General features: G+C 38.9%; 2 protein-coding genes across 2 annotated transcripts; one reads left to right on the plus strand and one right to left on the minus strand.

The window, feature by feature from the left end:
* Positions 1-135: 135 nt before the first annotated feature.
* atp6v1e1b (ATPase H+ transporting V1 subunit E1b) lies at positions 136-9,132 on the minus strand. Its single transcript, XM_032505558.1, has 10 exons — positions 8,965-9,132; positions 8,782-8,842; positions 5,431-5,496; positions 3,180-3,289; positions 2,847-2,913; positions 2,661-2,750; positions 2,329-2,397; positions 1,925-2,019; positions 1,720-1,807; positions 136-783 (listed from the first exon to the last, which is right to left on the minus strand). Exons 2-10 carry the CDS (start codon positions 8,812-8,814, stop codon positions 721-723), a joined length of 681 nt encoding a protein of 226 aa, XP_032361449.1. The 5' UTR covers positions 8,815-8,842; positions 8,965-9,132; the 3' UTR covers positions 136-720.
* Positions 9,133-11,600: 2,468 nt separating this feature from the next.
* si:ch211-214j24.14 (neurofilament medium polypeptide) lies at positions 11,601-17,524 on the plus strand. Its single transcript, XM_032505554.1, has 2 exons — positions 11,601-11,622; positions 16,319-17,524. Exon 2 carries the CDS (start codon positions 16,490-16,492, stop codon positions 17,228-17,230), a length of 741 nt encoding a protein of 246 aa, XP_032361445.1. The 5' UTR covers positions 11,601-11,622; positions 16,319-16,489; the 3' UTR covers positions 17,231-17,524.
* Positions 17,525-19,415: the final 1,891 nt, after the last annotated feature.

A 19,415-nucleotide genomic window follows, 5' to 3' on the forward strand; every position in this document is an offset into this window, starting at 1 on the left:
GGACAATGTTTGAGCCAAAAAGAGAAGAGAAGTGATACTAATGATTTATATTTTATTATGTTTTACATTTCCACAATATAACATTTTCAGTTTTAGACACAAAAAAAAAAAAAAGGACAAAAAAACAAAACAACACATACGAATAATTTAATCTGGAAACCTCATATACATACAGTGCAACCTCTGGAATGCTATCACCCACTCATTTAATTCATGACAGAATAACATCAATAAATTTACTCTGTAAGGTCATGTGAGGTCTTCAGTTATGTTCCTAGGATGCCATTTATTATCTCAGTAATTGGTTGGAGCAGATGACCATTAGCAACACAATGCCCCATGCAACTTATAATAATACGGGGTAGAGGTCAATGCCAGCGGAAAAAACCGTGACACGGACGCTGTGTTTGTCATAATCCAATTAGAGGACAACTTGTTAAACATCCAGCCAATCACCAGATCCAGTCGAACCTGTAAACTGAGACCCTCGAAGGGGAGCAGCCGAGAAAACAACTGTGCAGTACCCAAGATGCACGTCTGTAACGTTGAGGCGCAGGGTTTACCATGTCCCTTAATGCACAGAAATAAACAGCAATACATCACACAACAACAATGCGTCTCTTTTGCATCGGAGATTCGTTTCACAGACAAAGGAATGCGTCTTTCATGTGACAAAATAAAAAATATAAGGAGAGTTTTTCTTAAATACAGCAGAGCTATTTAGTCCAGGAACTTGCGGTTCGGGTTGGCCCCGAAGAGAGACACTCGGATTTCAGGCATCATCTGCAAACAAAGAAGGGCATGGCTTATAGGCACCGAGTGATCTGTTGATCGTTTCCTCTATGAATCCTTTGGTTGATACAATGTCAGAAAATACACATACCCCCACACGCTTAGTTTTGTATTACCAAAAGTCCAAAACCCTTTTTCTTTAGATCGACTACTTGATTAATCGATTGCTAATTTCAGCTCTATTTATAAATGCAAAACAGCAGGAATATGAGGAAAGTCAAAACAATTTTTTTTTACAAGAGACTAAATTGTTTGTTCAAATTCATTTGACTTTTAATTAACTACAAAAGCCTAAATGTCTTTTTCCTGAGAGTCCTGGCCAAGACATGCAAAGACATCATAAAACAGACAACATAAGATCATAATAAAAAAAAATTGTGATAAACTAAATAAAAACAATAAGAATCATATATAAAATATCCTAAAAACAACCTAAAGATCAAATATTAAAAACATGAATTAGCAGTTATTGTAGCTTTGATTATTAGTTTATTTTACTCATAAACTGTTATGTTTAATTGTTACTTCTGTGTTTTTTTTATTTTATAGTTTTTATTTTTATTTTCATAATGCATAGTCAAGATAGGGGAGAGAGAGAGAGAGAGAGAGAGACAGAGAGAGAGAGAGACAGAGAGAGAGAGAGAGAGGATGATGCACAACAAAGCAGGATTTTAACCCAGGCCGCTGCTACATCGGGGCACACTCCACCGGGTGAGCAAGAGGTCGCCGCTATGTGTTTTTTTTTAAAAATCATTTTGTTTATATGACGTACATAAAAGGCTTTATGTAAATAAGAGCCATCTAAAACTACATAAATAAGGCTAAAAACACACCTAAAGGAGCATTTATAATGCATGTTTAAACAAGTCTCAGGTATGAAAAGGAAAACTTGAGACTGATAATATGAGCGGCCTCATGTTGTCCTACCTGCTGCGCCATGAGGTCCAGTCTGCTCTCCAGGGTGTTGGACACCTTGATCTTCCCGTTGCCATTATAGATCTCAATACCTCCAGAACTGAAGAAGACAAAACACCAAAATAAGAGAAATAAAACTGAGAAAATATCTAAGATCTATGATCTAAGAAGTCTTCAGGGGTGTATTTGTAACTTGATCAAATGCGATGCTGCTTACACATCGGGGGAGATGAAGTTATCCTGGTCGATGCGGACCTCGATGTTCATCTTCACAGCTGCTTTATATATGGGAATATTTCTCTGGATGGATGCCTGAAAGACAAAGTTCCGATTTTAAAAAGGAGCTACCTCCCTCGCAAGCATCTGCCGAATTATATTTATATACATTTTCACCTACTTGTATGCACATAATAGTTGAGTGTGTTTAATTTGACCTATGTTTGATGTCCCTATTTTGAGGTATAAGTTCTATTTTCCTGTATATTATCCTTGGAACTGTGTGCATCACTGAGAGTTACTTAAAACTGGAGTAAAGTGTGTGTACACATACTAGGCCAATAAAGTCAATTCTGAAATGGATTTTTTTTTTCAATTTTAACATGCACTTGCTAATTTACTCACCTGTACCATCTGCACGTCCTGTTTGCGGCAGCGAATAGTCACTTTGGGCTCCAGAAGCTGATAGAATCCCTGTTATGAAAGATTATGAAAGGGTTATCAGACCTCAATTTTATAATCAACACAGTTTTATAATCAACAGTTTCCTCAACATGACATATATACACAACAATACAGAGCATGAAACGGATGTGCTGCACAGAGAGCTTATAGCTACTGCTAATTTTCAACTCCAGCGATAAATAAAGCTTATTTTATGATTGTTTCGCAGTGATTAAAGCACAAAGAAATAACCATCAAACACTTGTCAGATGATTTTGTGAGTATGAACTAACCTGTAAGATCAATCCGTCCATCAGAGCTGGATACCTGGATGGGTCTTTTGCGACATTACCAAGCCGTTGGCGGGCCTCATTTAGCATTTCCTGAGGGATTAACAGACTGTATCATTTACAGAATCCTTCTCTCCAGCTGTGTGTATAAAATACGACCGCGTGACAACACGAGATACAGCTGCTTACCGAGATCATATCATCCCGGGCCTTCAGCACCTTCAGTCGAGCCTGGTTCATCAGGTTAGACATTTGACTGTTTAAGTAGACAAATAACACGCACGCACACACACACGCACACACACACATTAGTTCACACAGACATTCAAAGTTGGATTATGTTTGTCCGTGTGGAAACCCTTTAGACAGTTTGGAGCATGTTAACAAAAGAGTCATTGTGGGACAGAGTAAATAAGTAAATAAAATCACGGAAACTCTGTGTCACACATACAGTACAGACATGTCTTTGTTCTTAAAAAAAAAAGGACTTGATGTGTCCTGTGATTTCTTGCCATGACTCACATTTTCTTTTGCTGCTCGATCTGCTTCTCTTTCTTCTCGTAGTACTCCATTATCTTCAGCCTCTGAGTTTGGACCAGACGGCCCTTCTCGATGTTGAACTCTTCTTCGGCCTGCAGGAGGAGACACAGCTCACTCAGCAGATGACACTCATCATCATCATCATCATCATCATCAGCCTTACACTTACTCTGCTGCCAGTGGACACGTTGTAATAAATACTAATTCCCCTTAAATATAAAATGATCTAAACCGAACCGAAGCCCTAAAAGCACCACTTTTGTGAATGTGTTAACTGGCACGCAACATGTAATAACCTAACGTCTAACGTATCAATAATCCACGCAACTTTACGCACTCATAACAAAATGTTTGAGGCATGCATGCAAAGCTGCGTGCATGCGTTCGTTTGGAGTAAATAAAGTTGGTGCATGAGCTTCGTAAGCGATTTGACGACATTGTTGTAAAGATTTTCAGTGCATCAAAAAGCTTGCTCATTAAGATACCAGCAGACAAGCTAATAAGTCAATCCAAAATGAGGGAAAAACTGCAAAAAGGTCCACTTTTTGGAAAAAAAAGACCCCCCCCTCCCCTCCACTAGGCTGACTAGGGTCCTGACATGTATCATCTGACTTACAGTCTTAAACCCAAAAATATAAAAGTTACAATGCTATGACACAGAAAGGATCAATTCAATTATTCTATTATTTAAGCATCTATTCATTTTATGTCAGTTTACTTATCTATCAACTATTCAGGTTTACATAATATGTTTATAACCAGAACACTATCTGTAGTCAAATCATGCTATACTTTAAACTGTCTGTTGATCGTATTGTCTGACATAAGGTGTAAGTGTAAAATATGACACATGATGAAGATATTACAAGCAACGTCATCATGTATGTACAAGTACAAATACTCTTTCGATCTCTTTTCAAGTTTAGTGTGTGTAGAGATGCAGTGAAGATGTCTCTGTTCAGAGCATATTGTGCATCACTCTATTCTGCAGCATGCAAATATGTTATGAGGATATTACTGAAGATGGTGTAGTGCAAGTGAAATGCTTGTGGCTGAAGGAGTCAACACTTAAAGTAAATCTCATGTACTAATGGATCTTCTGGCTTAACGACTCTGAAAATGAAATAGTCTTGAGCTTGTCAAACATAAGGTTTAGCACTCCACGCCACCAATCCCAGCTGTGGAAGCTGTGGTATGGTGGTGATTATGTAGGGCACTGATTTTTTTTTTAAATCAAGCTTTTAAATGCAATGTATTCTTTTATCATGAGCCTGAGTCAGTAATAAAGTTTTAAATTGATTGAATAGTAATCGTTGTTTATATACAGCCCTTTTCAAATGTCAAGTTAAAAAACTCACTCACACAAAGACAATTTAAAAATCAACAAAAAATTAAAATATAATCAAACTAATAAGAATTTATAATAAAATAGACAAAACCTATCCCAGTACTATGTATGAGATAAAAGAAGTACTATAACCGTAGGTCATTTCTCTGATTTCTCTATTGTTAAATTTAAGACACTAATGGTCAAAATTGGTCAAAATTGTTGAAGCGAAAGAACTGATGTCACATGTAAGTTAAAGAAAATATTAAATTTGTCTAATATATCACGTGTAAGAAAGTGTTCAGATTGTGTGAAATCTGCCCCCTCTACTGTGGTTTTGGTGCCCCTAGCGGTGAAACTCACACAGGCAATGATGGTGAGAACTGATATATTGTTAAACCTTATAGTCATTTGTAAAGTTCTCTTCAATGTGGAATCAATGCCCATGATTATGTACTGTAGGTAAATTGTATGATGTTGTGAATCTCTGTTTGTCTGTTTATGCTTATAATATATTCTTATTTTGTCATCAGTGACACTACCTTTTTAAATAAAGGATTAAATGAATACTGACACTTAATTCATTGCCTGGTCTGAGAGGGGCACTAATACATTTAAAAAAAGGCCATAATTGTTAAATCACAGGCCGGATTTTGGTCAAATCTGGAGCAAAGACACATGTTGATGCTGGCTATCCCGACATCTGCCTGCACCAATATTGAAGAATGAGTTCATCCTTGTATTTGCTTTTTCCCTTTTTCTCTCCTCTCATTTCCTGTCATCTCTCTACTGTTCACTCACTAATTAAAGCAATATAATGTCCAAAAAAATACTTTAAGAGACTAATTAATCATCCATTCTAGTCTCTCTCTACAGCGCTGTGTGATTTTACCGTAATGGTTTTACCTTTGCATCAATCTCTTCGGCCTTCTCATTGGCCTCCTGTTCAATGAAGGCCATCATGTGCTTGATCTGTAGACAGGAAGAAGAAACATTAATGACAAAAAGACTGGGCTTCCTTAGAAACATAGGATTTCCCCCCCCTTTTTAGGGTTTTAAATGCACGCAAAGCTCCATCATGAAGCATTATTCCTTACAAATTGCCAGCTCACCCTGCTGCCTGACTTTATCACTATGGTGAGGAATGTGCCAGTGTTGGAGGAAGAATTCCTCTCCTTTACTTAAGTAAAAGCACTAATACCACACTTTGATAAAACAACTAAAAGTCCTGCATCCAAAACCTTAAGTAAATGTACAGTATGTATAAGCAGCCCGGTCTCACGCCAGTCCACCAGTCGCCACTCACGTTATTTTGATTTATTGATTTGTGTACAGGTCACGTTAATGTTGTTTATTTTGTGTACAAGTCACGATATTCGAACGTGACCAATTCACCATGTTTAAGGTTGTGCTCATTAACTCCTTTATACACTCTTGGGTAAGTTAATCTACAGCTATGCATCATATTCCATAAGATTATCATAAGTTTGTAGCGTTGTCGTCCTGTGAGAGTCACGTATCCCTTAAACGTCTACTTTCCATGGTGTCAGAACAACAGCCCTGTTTTCAGTTTTATGACTATGCATTTTCCATCTGATCCAGGAGGCTTTTTAAAACAGTTTATTTATATTGAGAAGTAGGAGAATTTCCTGAACACATAAAGGAACACTTCTTTATTTTAAAAAAAAAATCACCAAATTCAGAGATATACAGTATGTGGTTTTCATTACACAGAGGAAGAAAAATTTGAATCTGTAAAGCAACTAAAGCTGTCAGATAAATGTAGTGGAGTAAAAAGTAAAGTAAACAAGTTTCCTCTGAGACATAGCAGAGCAAAATCATAAAGTTGCATGAATTTGTACTTTAAAAAGGGAACTATGCCATTTAAAAAAATTCATAGGCTACATGTTCATACATTCATATGGTCAAATATTAGTGAACATGAACAACTCTCTCCCAAAGCCAAAATAACAAAAAGCTAAACTCAAATTTGGGATGTTATCATCAAGTATAATGTCTAGAAGTGCTCCATAGGCAATGACTTGGGAAAGATGTTTGAATGAATGATGAAGGACTATATGGGTACATTTTCTAGGTACTAACAGAATATATAAAAAAAAAAAAAAAAGTTTTCAAAGAATTGTCTATTGAGCAGCTCCAGACTTTGTACTCTATGACATCACAAGTTTGAGACTTGCTCGCGCAAGACACCGTGGCGCGAGCCACCATAGATCCCGCGTGAGATATGAATCACGCACGGAGACGTTTATGCTCAGCGCATTGTTTGTTGCAATATTCTCCAAAAGTGCCAGGGGACATGCATACAAAATAATCTGCGGATAAGCAAAGAGTAGTATAGAAGCAGTAGATAGAGGAAGTAAAAGAAAGCATGCGAGGGGGTAAGCCAGCCTCCGCAAAGCGTACCCCACCATGGAGCCATTTTGTTGCTAACATGCCATCACCCGCCGTTAGCATCCCATTGACCGCCATTCATTTTGGCGCCACTTTGACAGCGAATAACTTGACATCTGAAGCGTTTAAAGACTCCATTTGTTAATTGTTTAATTTTAAAGAAACACCACAATGTATAAAAGGCTCTATTGTAACTCACGTTATGACCTGTAGTAGGCGTTTTTGTAAAAATAGGCTAACGATTGTGTCATAACCACGTAACGTTCTGTCGCAAAGATGAGGAATTACCGAACAGCAGGCAGTTTCAACTTACATTAGCCGTTTTAGTTTAATAACTAATGTTAACTAGCATTTTAGTTAGCAATAATTAGCCTGTGCCTATGTTATGTCTTACGCGCCCCGTCTCTGCTAGATTGGGAATGATTGAGATTTCTCTTGGCACAGCTACCAGAAGACTTACAACTTTCAGACATGTTGCTCGCGTCACATCTACGTCTTCAAGCTAAGCCATCATCGTAAAAGTGCTTCTAATAGACTCCACTGCACTCCGTTGGAAGTCTACCCCGTGGCTTTGTCCATTTCTTTAAATGTCTATGAAAGCATCAGGGTGTTTTTTTAACTTTGACAAAGCAATCTCATGTTTTCCTACAGCCTCCAGCAAAAGGCTGTTTCTTTTCCCATGTGTTGGCGCTCATATTTCAGGCCACCTGACACCCTGTATCTGTACATGAAGAATCAAACAGATGTTTGAGCATGCGAACCCTGCTTGGTTTTCCCAGGCTACCATGTTGAAATGGAACATGCAGCGTGCGCCGAGTTGTTGTTTTTTGGCATATGCACCATGGCAACAGGGAACCTACCCTTTACTTCTCTGGGTTCTTTGCCTGTGAAGACCCTGATAAACTTCCAGCAAATTTGAGATTTGCCCTGCAAGTCCGTCTGGCCAAGACCCCATTCCAGCCCATTTCCAATTTGAGGCACCAATTACAACCGTTGAGGCAGGTACTACACAAAGACGATAGCTCCGCAACGTGCTCGCTGGTTTAGATTTTTCCCTGTCACTCTGCATACGTCATCTCCTTCATCGCTCTGATTGGTTTTAGATCTAACCAATGGCGCCCAGAGCCATGTGGGTGGCGTCCGTTGGTGACGCCCCTTTGGAAATGGGCTGTGAATGAACCTTCCCCAGACCCACTCTCAGTTACAACTGAGAAGGGTCTGGTGTCAACCAGGCTACTGGTTTCTGGCTTCGAGAGAGATTAGCTCATGTTCACAAATATAGATATATAGATATAGAACTTTCAAAGGCCATGCAAATAACATATTGGAATTCTTAATGTAGGTGGTGTTCCCCTTTAATTACATGCACTTAGTTACATTCCACCACTGATGAACACCAGACTCAACCTTCTAACATATGTACAGTCTCGAGATTATTTCCAGTGTTTCCTATTACAGGGTCCAGTCAGTGGCTCGCTTGCGCCCAGTTCCTCATCAGGCCCTGGCATGTGCTCATCATGTGATCATTTGGAAATATGACCCTCTGCATCTCAGCCATAACTTCCACAACGCAACACTGAATTCAAAATGGTATAATTGGCAATATTTACGTACAAAAAACTTCCAGTCAAAATCACACTAAAAAAATTGTTTTTGTGTTTAATAACGTTACTGCACCTCTTTCAATGTCATTCTTCTCCACACACACACACACACACATCACAGCTACCAGAAACATGTATCAGTGTATTAATAAGACGAATAGCAAAGAAAAAACTCCTTCAACCCCAACCGAGGAGAAAGAGATGAATGGTGACATTTCTGAAGGTTAAATCGGTTTATTACCTGCTTCTGAACATCGGCATCGCTGAGCGCCATGGTTGCAGCTGTCAAAGATCCGCGAGGCCTGCGAGAAGATATAACCAAAACAAAACATCCATTAAAACGAGTGAGGAACAAACCAATCCGTCAATAACAACATGGAGGGTTTAATAGTGCAGTAAGAGCTTTAAATCGACGTTTATTTACCCGAAAATCCCAGAAGATGAGGTATGAATTAATCGCCGCAGTCGTGACTGGTAAAGATGTCTACGGAGGATCAGCTGATTTGCGTCGTCACATGATATTTACTTCCGGTCGAGTCGAGCAGCCAATCGGGTGCGAGAACAAGAGACGACGCAGAAAACAGGAGAATTGTTGTCATTTTTCGGGTCTAATTTCATTTATACTGCATATAATGACTAGTAAAATGACTAGTTCTAAAATAGTTATATTGCACAATTGTGTAGTAGTAACCAGTTAGATTTATAGTAGCTGCTAAAGTAGTAACATTTGTATTGGCATTTTCTATTATATGTTTATGTTCTTGACTGTGTTTTGTTTATTTACTGTTTATTTCCTCCTAATAAGTGTATAGCACGCGTCGCACACCAATGTAAATTCCTTGTAAATGAAACTCTAATTTGTAATAAAACTTATTCTGATTCTGGTATATGTACTAATATACATTCAACTTCAGTTGCATAATATATAGTATAGCTCTTGTGTTTTATTATGTCACAGTTTTTTATACTTTTGTTTTTTATTTACATTTGCTTTGGTTTGAATGTTTCACTGTTTTTTTTTTCTTCTTTCCCCTGTAGCTCACTTAATAACTTAGCTATAGCCTACAAAAAGTATAATTTCTATTAAAATCATTTTAGTTATATATCAGTTTTTATACTTGAGTATGAAACCGGTCTTTTTCTTAATCTATTTTTTTATTTATACATTGTACATTGTTGTGCTATATTTATTCTGGTCCTGAATAAACTGGATTTCATTTTAACTGCATTTATTTTTTTTACAATTCAAATGGCAAAAGCTTGGAACCAAAAAATAAGTAAAGATAGGTAAGATAGGTTTCATTCCTTTCATTTGTAAAATATTCCTATATAATGGCTATGATATTAAATGATTTTCAAAAGTTTACGGTGACCATTACTCTTCATTTAATCATTTCTAATTTCTCTTAACAATGTTCTTTGTTTATGAATAGTACACGTATAAAGTACCTGAACATCTCATGGTCACGCAAAGCCCATGTATAGGAAATAAAGGGGAATTGAATTGGAAACATGTAAACCGGGAAAATACAATCCCACAGTACCGGGGCAGCAATTGGAAAAGAAATATTTGCATTGTGAAACAATTAAACATGAACCTTGTATAAAAAACAAGGAGAGATACAATGTTTTATTTAATTGTTCATATAATGTGTCCTTGAGCGTCAAAAAAGGCACCCATAAATAAAATGCATTATTATGGACTGTTATATTATTATTGTACAATGGATTTTAGGACAATTGGCCCTGGGCATATACACAATGTACATGTTGGTGCTGTGCAAGTGCCATATAACCACATAAAAGTTTCCTGGCATAGTTCCCAGTCTTGTAATCTTACCAGTAGAGGGAGGTATAACTTGGAAAGTTCAGCTTTAGACACAGCTCTCCTCTGGTATGCTTTTTGAACTCGGTGTCGCTGGCCCACAGCAGCACACTGTGGACTGACTGATAATGTGCTATGTGGACAGTGAACATAAAACTACACAGACTTGTTTACCCGAACGCAACACTCACCCACTGACCCCTGCAGGCCTTTCAGAGACTGTAAACACAGGGTAAAGTCTGATTCTTCACTTTTTATTTACATTATTCATAATCTTTCTTGTGGGCGTACAGCAAAGTCCAGCCAACTGTTATTTAATGAATTTTGGGAAGTGGGGTGGGTGAGAGAGAGAGAAATAGAGAGAGAGAAGGGGGGGAGGGGGTGTGAGAGAGACTTTTGCACAGCTTGTCCATCTTGTCAGTCCTGTGCCAGCTCCAGCATGCATGTCTGCCTATCTGTTGTTTTGTGGCTTCGTGTCTGAATGCACGTCTCACTTCGATCTCCAGCATCTGCTTCTCATCTAGCAGCTCGCTCGGCCCCGCACCCAGAGGACGCAGGTATGCCATGGGATGTTGTTTTTAATTCACATTGCAGAAATTTGAACCAAATCAGAAGAAAAAGGGCCTTGAATGAAGGTGTGATCAGATTTGGTGTGTGTGTCTGTGTGTGTGTGTGTGTGTGTCTGCTGTGCTTTGTTAAAAGTGTGTAATCTGTAAACATGTCATTGTTAGAAAGGCCACTAGAGCTCACTCTGATGTTGTGAAGGACAAAATCTCACCTTGCACAAGACAGAGAAACTGCCATGGAGAGCTGGCTTGTCTTCTCTGAACCACTTCTCCTACTTTAACATTCAAAGCTGACCTTTTGTCAAATTCTTGTATCTGACAACTCTCTGTCCTTGTCACACATTTGCAAAGATAGAGTGCCCTAAATCTGCCTGATCATTTAACGTCACCATGAGTCTGTTATTGCTGGGATAGGATCAATGGGAATCCAATTACTCAAGTAGGCCAGTAAGCAGAGGAGGATCACCGAGTTGAAAAGATTTAATGGTTTCTTTGCAGGTGAGGGACACAGACGAGCCGCAACGTATGGAGCGCTTAAAATGTTTGTGTTGCCAACTTTAATGTTTCAGGGATTGAAGTCTGCACAGGTCTACAGGGCACACAGTGTGGACCAGACAACACGGCAGCTAGTTGGTCATTAAATCAGTGACGTCCGGGAGGTGTCTGTTTCACTCTGCTCGCACTGGAGAAGGTAGAGTGATATGACAAAGGATTTGACATAATATTCAAACCATGAATACGATTTTACAAATCTGAAGGCTTGAACAAAAATGGGGGCATTAATAAGATGATTTAGTTCTTTAATGCTCTGGATACTGGACATGTTTACTTAAAACCTAATGAGCCAGCTGCTAGACTCAAAGTCAGACAGCTTTTATTGTGCAAAAAGTAACCACGCTGTTGTGTGACAGGCAGGAAGGGGGTTTGAGACACATAAACATAAAACATTGTGTTTTAGCCTAGGAGTGCATCAGGGCATGCATTTAAAGCAATAACAGTGAAGCAATACAAATCTATTCATCTGAGAACATACTTTATATACTAATATACTAATTAGATGATGACGGGGAGCACCATCAATATTGCACCTAAGACTTTGACAAGTTCTCTAAGGGCAAAGCAGAGGAATTAAAGAAGGAAGTTGATATCCAAAAAATCTGATGTTTGCAGTCATATCCAGAGAGAATCTAGATCAACGTCTCCCCAATCTTTATTTCTCGTGACCAAGGATTGAAAATTCCCCTCTCGACTCCTTATCAAAAGTTATTCAATCCTATGAGTTGAGCCATTCAAGCAAAGCAAGGAGTTTTATCTTCTTATGTGGCGGCATTTCAATATTTTTTTAAGAGGACCCAAAGACGTAAAATGATTTGACAAAAACAAAAACAAAGACAAAAGAAATGTCTTCAAAAGTCAACATAATTATATTGAGCAAAAGTATGTTTTTTTTTTTTTTTTGGACTACTCAGGTTCATCTTGTCCCAACCCAGATGTTAATGACAGATGCCATTTTTATGGACCAATTCAGAAATCCAAAAGCATACGTACAGCATGTTTGTTCAATTACTTGCAAACTTGCATACTTTAATATCACCAGCTGTTTTTAAAGATAATTGTAAGGTATTTTACATTTTAATTGGACAATAATGGTAGCGGTTGAGACCAGACACAGGTAAAGAAAGAAGAAAGCGGGTCACCACATCCAAAAAAGGTCCCCACCAAATATTTCACCAACACAGTTAAAGGTCCTTGCTTTGACATTTTCCATTACGTTTGAATTACTGCAAAAATATACTAAATATCTTGTTTTTTTCTAAGAGGTCAATTCAATTAGATTTAGAATCAACCCTGGCCGTGGACGCCTCGGCCGCGTAGGAAGCCACATTTTTTTCGTCTTTTAAAATAATTTTATGCAGACATAAATATTACCTTTGTCGTTTTACATTTGTAACCACAAACTTTTCCAGGAATTCTACATCTTATTTATTAATTGCAAAATGACATACAGTACAGTACCCATTATGAATTTAACTGGTAAATCTCGTTTACATTTCACCTCTTGCTACAGCTACTAATTGTCACTAATTACTATTTGTGTTGCTTACATTTATCTATTGTAGAGGCATGGAGGAAAATTAAGGTTAGCGTAGCTCTCTTGAACCATTAGAAATACATCAGTAAACATAGAGTATGGACTATAAAAGACAAAAAACTTACTTAGCTAGGGGATTACCAAATTATTTTAAAACATAAGATGTAACAAAAGACAGAACAGGAGCCTTTTCAAAGAAAATAAGTCGGAGTTGTGGTTTGATAACATTCCATCCAATCCAGTATCAAAGTATTAATACTATTGATGAGTATTTTTAAGTATTTAATCTGAATCGACGTTTAATTTTTGAAAGTTACTCAAATTATAGACTTGCTTAGCCAGACCCTTCTTCAAAGCGTTCTCAAGAGGGTCTGGCTACTCTACAGAGCATTCGGTGATGGGAGGAAAACATGCTCTGGTTTAATGGCATTTCTAAACTCCTCACAGTGCCGCTGCAAAATAGTTGTGCGAGAGAAAGGTCAGATTGGACAGATAGTCTAGCTAGCTCTCTCAATTTACCATGCAGAGATATGAGGAGCAGTCAACCATAGTCCTCATAAATCCACCAAATTTAAAATTCCAACACAAAGAAAGCTGAAGGTAACGGAAAATACATGCATCCAGCAGAGCAAACCTGGAAGTGGAACTCAAAGCATATAGACTAAATACTCAAATTATAAATTACTAAAACTTAAAACAGCTGGTTGAAATCTGAAGGCTGAGATGACAGAAAGAGTTTTCAGTGGCAGTTGGGTTCATGTTAAAAAGACAACTCAAAGCTACAGTGGAAAATGAGATCTCCATGACGCCCAACCTCAACCCGACTTTAGGGTATGAACAGTGCTAATAAGAGTGTCAGAAGTGGGAATGGGTATTCCTACCTACTTAATTCGTCTGATACGGCTACTTTATTGATACTCTTATCACCTATTTTGTATTACTAAAAATAGTTCCTAAAGTAATATTATTAAAAGTATCATTTATATTTTTAAATATCTTAACATGTTATTTCAGCATTATTTACAATGACAACGTTACTATATAAACTCAGTAAAAGCCTCTCTATCTGAACTCACTGATGGGCAAAGACTCAGTCAGAAGGTCCGCTTATGTTGAAGTTCCGGATTCTTACATAATTAGAACCGGTGTTCAGGGGGCTCAGGGTGCTGGCACTGTAGGCTCCTGTTAAGAGACATGTTCTGAAACCAGAGAAAACAAGTAAGCTCAAACGTTGTGAACGTGATACAACGGTAGACAGTGAGAGCAAGTGCTGAGAGGATCTATTCTGGGACCGGCATGGGGGGGAATACTTTCTGCAATCAATGCTGTTATGTTTTACAAGAGGTGAAGAGGGTCACCTTGAGACTGATTTCACTTATGGAAACAACCATGTGTAAAGTCTTCGTCCTTAATCTGGAAAGTGTCTTTGTAAAAACTATGATTTTACACAGTTGAGATAAAATGATTTTTTGTTTATTAGTTTTGGTGTTTAAGACATATTGACTAATATGTCACTTCCATTTTATGTTCTGACTCTTGTCCCATTTTTACGTCATGGGAAATTACTGAAATAGCTTCCACTCTTAGGTGACAGATGGAGATGCATATAGTGCCTAAACATAGTAAGAAATGCAGGCCGCAGCAATACAGAGCAGCCAGAGAGCAACATTTTCCAACCACAGCCACACTGATGTCACTGAGAACACTGACCGGTTGAAAAGCATGTTGCGGATCATTATTTATGAAAACCACAATCCTGGTGGAAATCGGTGCAGTCTATGTGTTTAGTTGTCTGTGACCTGCCGTGCATTGCTGTCTGCCACAGTGTCTTTATTGATGCTACAACCAAAGTCAGACATTTTCAAATTCTGCTCAAAGTAGCTTAAAATGTACACTAGATGTGGTCTTGCATTGCCAGAGCTTCCTCCACAGCGCTACGCAGGAGGTACTGGCTAGTCCACACAGCATTCCAGGATGGGAGAAAAACATGCTCTCTTTAAATGGCATTTCTTTAAACCAATCACAATAGTCGTTGGGCGGCGTTAACGCCGCAAAATAGCCTCGGGAAGGAACTTGTTATGGTGGAACATGGGTACAATCAAAGGTTGCTTTAGTCGTTCAACAGGAAACTCAGATTGATGTGGCCGGGTTAGCTCAGTTGGTAGATACAGTGCACAGATCTGAGGAGCAGTTAACCATAAGTCCTCATAAATCCACCAGTTTAAAATGACAACACAAAGAAAGCGGGAGGCAACGGGACATCCGAAAAGAATTTCTGGTAATCCCAGAAGTGGAACGTTGTGGGTATAGACTACACTCAATGTAAATGTGTATCTAATTAATCAAAACATGAAATGTTTAGGACATTACATGATGCACCTGGTGACATCAACTTTCTGGCTTTAAATGAATAGTTTAACAGCGTGGGAAATACAATTATAAGCTTCCTTGCTGACAGTAAGATGAGAATAACACTTGCATGTCTGCCTGGCAAAGTTGAAGCCAGAAGCTGGTTGGCTTAGCTTAGCTCAAAGACTGGAAACAGGGGGAAACAGTTAGCCTGGCTTTGCTCAAACGCCGGTTTTAAAACCGTTGCATTGGCTCCCCGTGTGCTTCAGGATCAATTTTAAGGATCTTTACTGGTTTTTAAATCTCTTACTGGTCTTGGGCCCTCTTATCTTTTGGAACGGCTTTTACCCTATGAGCCTTCGCAGACCCTTAGGTGATATAGTACTGGCCTTTTGATTATTCCCAAAGTCCAGACACACACTCACAGAGAGGCGTCGTTCCTGTACTACAGTCCCGGTCTGTGGAACAACCTGCCGGAGGACCTCAGGGCTGAAGAGAATGTTCAGATATTTAAGAGCAGGCTCAAAACCCACCTTTTTAACTTGCTCAGCCACATGTTAGTTGTATTGTATGTATGAGAGTGGGTGTGTGTGGATGTTGGTGGTGGGTCTGTGTCTGTGAGTGTCATTTATGTGATGGGGGTTGTTTAATGTATTAAAAGGGCTCTATAAATAAAGTTTGATTTATTGATTGAGTTGATCAACTTGGAGATCATTTTAACTGATTTATATTCTAGATATTTAACAATATATTATATTTTATAACTGTATTTTTTTGTGAGTATAAAATCATTATTCCAAAGTATAGCAACTATCAATAGGCTTCAAATGAAAGTGTTTCCCTCTGAAATGTAGCAAGAACTGAGAAGCATAGAATGCAAATACTCCACTATAGTTGTACTTATGAAGTTGAACCACCTATGAAGTTACCTATGTTGTCTCTGCAGCAGCCGGTCTTCATTCTGGAGGGAAAGGCCCCAGTCGAGTCCAGCAGGGGGGATGGAGGTGGCGGGGAGGCTGGTTCCCTCAGCCCCGGCCCTGCGGCTCTGCCTCTGACCCAGGCGGAGAGCCTCGGACCCTGGCAGAGCGAGAGCCTGCTGGCAGAGTCCTGGTCCACAATGGGCGACATGGACCCCGAGGACACCAAAAGCCTGGACAGCAATGACGAAGTGGTTCTGGGTGGGGAGGAGAACCACTCTTTCAACTCCGACATGGTCCACCTGGAGCGAGAGGAGGCCGAGTTACTCGAGGAAGCAGAAAAGGAGGAGGGGGCGAGGAGAACAGAGGAAGAGGAGGAGGATGACGAAGAGCTGCAGACAAGCGTGCTGAGTGTTTTAGGTGGGGAGAGGGAGCTGAGTGAGCTCAGGGAGGAGGAGCACGACGTCCATGCCCCAGAAACTGAGGAGCTCCTGGTGTCAGCAGAAGAGCCTTACGTGGAGAAGAAGCCCGCAGAGTTCATGCAGGTGGTTCCCCCGATGGCGCTGCCTCCACTGCCTATCGTCAGGCTGGATCCCCCCTCCACCACGTCCACCCCGGTCCCTTCAACCACAGCCTCTGAAGTGGAGGAGCTTTTCTCAACTCAGGGGCTCCACCCACCTTCCATTCTTGCACGGATGGCAGAAGAGCCTTCGTCAGAGAGTCTCGAGCAACTGAAATTCTCACAGATTCCCCTCTCGGATATTAAGGAACACTCAGCTAAAGCCTCTCAAAAAGCACCAGAAAAGCCGGAGCCACCAAAGCCCACTGCTCCCAAGACTCCCAAACATCTGAGCTCCACTGAGCTGCTGTGTGGAGGCGCTGCTTTAGTTGCTGTTGTGGGAGTAGTGGCATATGGTGCTGTGGCCTACTGCAGAAAGTAGTCTCCTTTAATCCTGAATTACCCTTTCAACACAGGTTTTTAAATCTATTCCAAATGAAATTATTTTACTACACTCTCAGGATTCTGGATTTTACTCTCTGACACTCTTTGTATTGCAGTTATCATAGGAAACATCCATTTGATTTTGTTCTGATTTGATTTGTGCTACCTCAGCTCACTGCAGATGTTATGGCCTTTGTTTTCCTGCATACAAAAGACCTCTGATCTCTAAAATGTAAACCTGGAATGTAAAATCATGTAAAGGTAGAATTTTAAAGAATCCTGAATCTTGAAATGTTTGGTTGATGTTTCTTTGTGTGACTGCGTCTCTTATTACTTCATCAGAAAACACCATGAGGGATGCAATTAGACCCCAATTCCTCTTCCAGCTACATCATGTTACTCTAGACTCTACCAAAGAACTGCTACTATGTTTAGCCAATAGATACCTTTACACTTCACCCAACTGCATGTACAGTAGTGTTGTATATAAGAACTTAAGAGCAGGAGAGAAATGTGAGCAAGTGGGGCTAAAACAAGCTATTTGGCTTTTAGCAACTTATAAGGGAACAGCCTATTTAACAGAAATAAGCTGTGAAAACAACACTGACATATTATATCACCTTTTAAGTTGATGTTGCGAACTTTTTAGCACTTTTTTGAAGAGTTGCCCATTTTCACATGGGCTGCTCAGTGGCCAGCAGATCAGACTGTGGTTGTGCTGGGCTGCTTCCAGGTGTGAATGTGTAACTGTGTGAATGTGATCAGGGCGTTCCTGCAAAAGAGAGGCTTCCTTTCCGTGAACCTCCCGTATAATTCAAAATAATTAAAAAAGGACTCTTTAAGTTCTTTTGTTTGTTTCTACTAACTGCTAAAGCGGAGATCTTCAACAGAAAACCCAGGAGTCACTGGAGGGGGACCGAATTATTTTGTTGAGTTTTTTTTCTCTCCAAAAATGTAATTTAGAGCATTGTGTTCCATTGTTAAAATATTGATTATTTAAAAGCAACCATGTGTACACAGGACCCCTTGTTTAATGTTGCATGCATCATTGAGTAGAATGACTGATGCTCTCTTTTCAGATTGTTTCATTTGAAATATTTTTAAAGGTCGGAATATGCAAAGGCTTTCCAGTATTTCACGCTAAGCAAAGATTTAAGGGAACAGTTTCAGGGAACTTTTTTCTCTTGATTCTAATCATTGTAATTACGCCGCAATGCCACAGATTAATCCTCTGTCCTTTATTAACATAATAAACTGTTGGTTTGGTTAGGGTGTGGCTGTAGAAAAAATGGATGGATCTGATAGGATGCTGGATTGGCCAATCAAATACATACAAGTATTTTACATTCCTGGTATTTTGATATGTGAAAGCAGTAGATCTAATGTTAAATTACAATCATCACCACAGTAGTTAAATTGATAACTTCTCATAGTTGTAAAAAAAAAATTATGATGTTCTGCACAGAGGTTTATAATGCATTATAAACCTCTGTGCAGTACATCCTCATTTAAAAACATACTATCATGGATACCAAGGAATTCCGTCTTAAAGGGCCCTGAACACAAAAACACAATGTGATTTCTCCATTACTGCCACATCCCACTTATATTGCTAACATTATTATCAAAGCAAGAAAAACATAATTAATTCAATTTAATATATGTTGAACTTAACACATGTATTACAATCACCAGTGGTGGAATAAGTACCACCACTGCTGAAAAGTACAAAAGTATTATTATCACAATATACTTAAAGTACTAGAAGTAAATGTAGGCCTACTCATTGTACAGAATGGTCCATCTAGATCTATTTTTTATTATTGGTTTATAATTATGGACGCATTAAATTGTTCATTACTTTAATGTTGCAGCTGGTAAAGGTGGAGTTCATTTGAATTACTTATATAAACTGCTTGTAAAATTCCTCTAAAGATCAATACAGTTTCCTTATCTTAACCTAATTACATTGTAATTTATTTGGTGATTATATTTTGTATTATTAATCTGAATCTGCAGAGTCATTTATCAGGTAAATGTTGGGGAGAAAAAAGTACTATGTTTGCCTCTGAATTGTTGTGGAATAGAAGAAGAAAGTAACAGAAAATAGAAATATTGAAGTAAAGTGCAAGTTACTCCAAATGAAGTGTACTTAAGTAGAGTAATTGAGTAAATGTAGGCCT

This window comes from Etheostoma spectabile, chromosome 23 (genome assembly GCF_008692095.1).
Source record: "Etheostoma spectabile isolate EspeVRDwgs_2016 chromosome 23, UIUC_Espe_1.0, whole genome shotgun sequence".
Classification (NCBI taxonomy): Eukaryota; Metazoa; Chordata; class Actinopteri; order Perciformes; family Percidae; genus Etheostoma; species Etheostoma spectabile.

Coding starts and splice junctions, on each gene's coding strand:
- atp6v1e1b (XM_032505558.1), bottom strand. CDS start 8,814: ATGGCGCTCAGCGATGCCGATGTTCAGAAGCAG. Junction 2,914..3,179: donor ATCGAGCAGCAAAAGAAAAT/GTGAGTCATGGC, acceptor CTACTTAAACAG/TCAAATGTCTAACCTGATGA. Junction 2,020..2,328: donor AGGACGTGCAGATGGTACAG/GTGAGTAAATTA, acceptor TTTGTCTTTCAG/GCATCCATCCAGAGAAATAT.
- si:ch211-214j24.14 (XM_032505554.1), top strand. CDS start 16,490: ATGGGCGACATGGACCCCGAGGACACCAAAAGCCTGGACAGCAATGAC.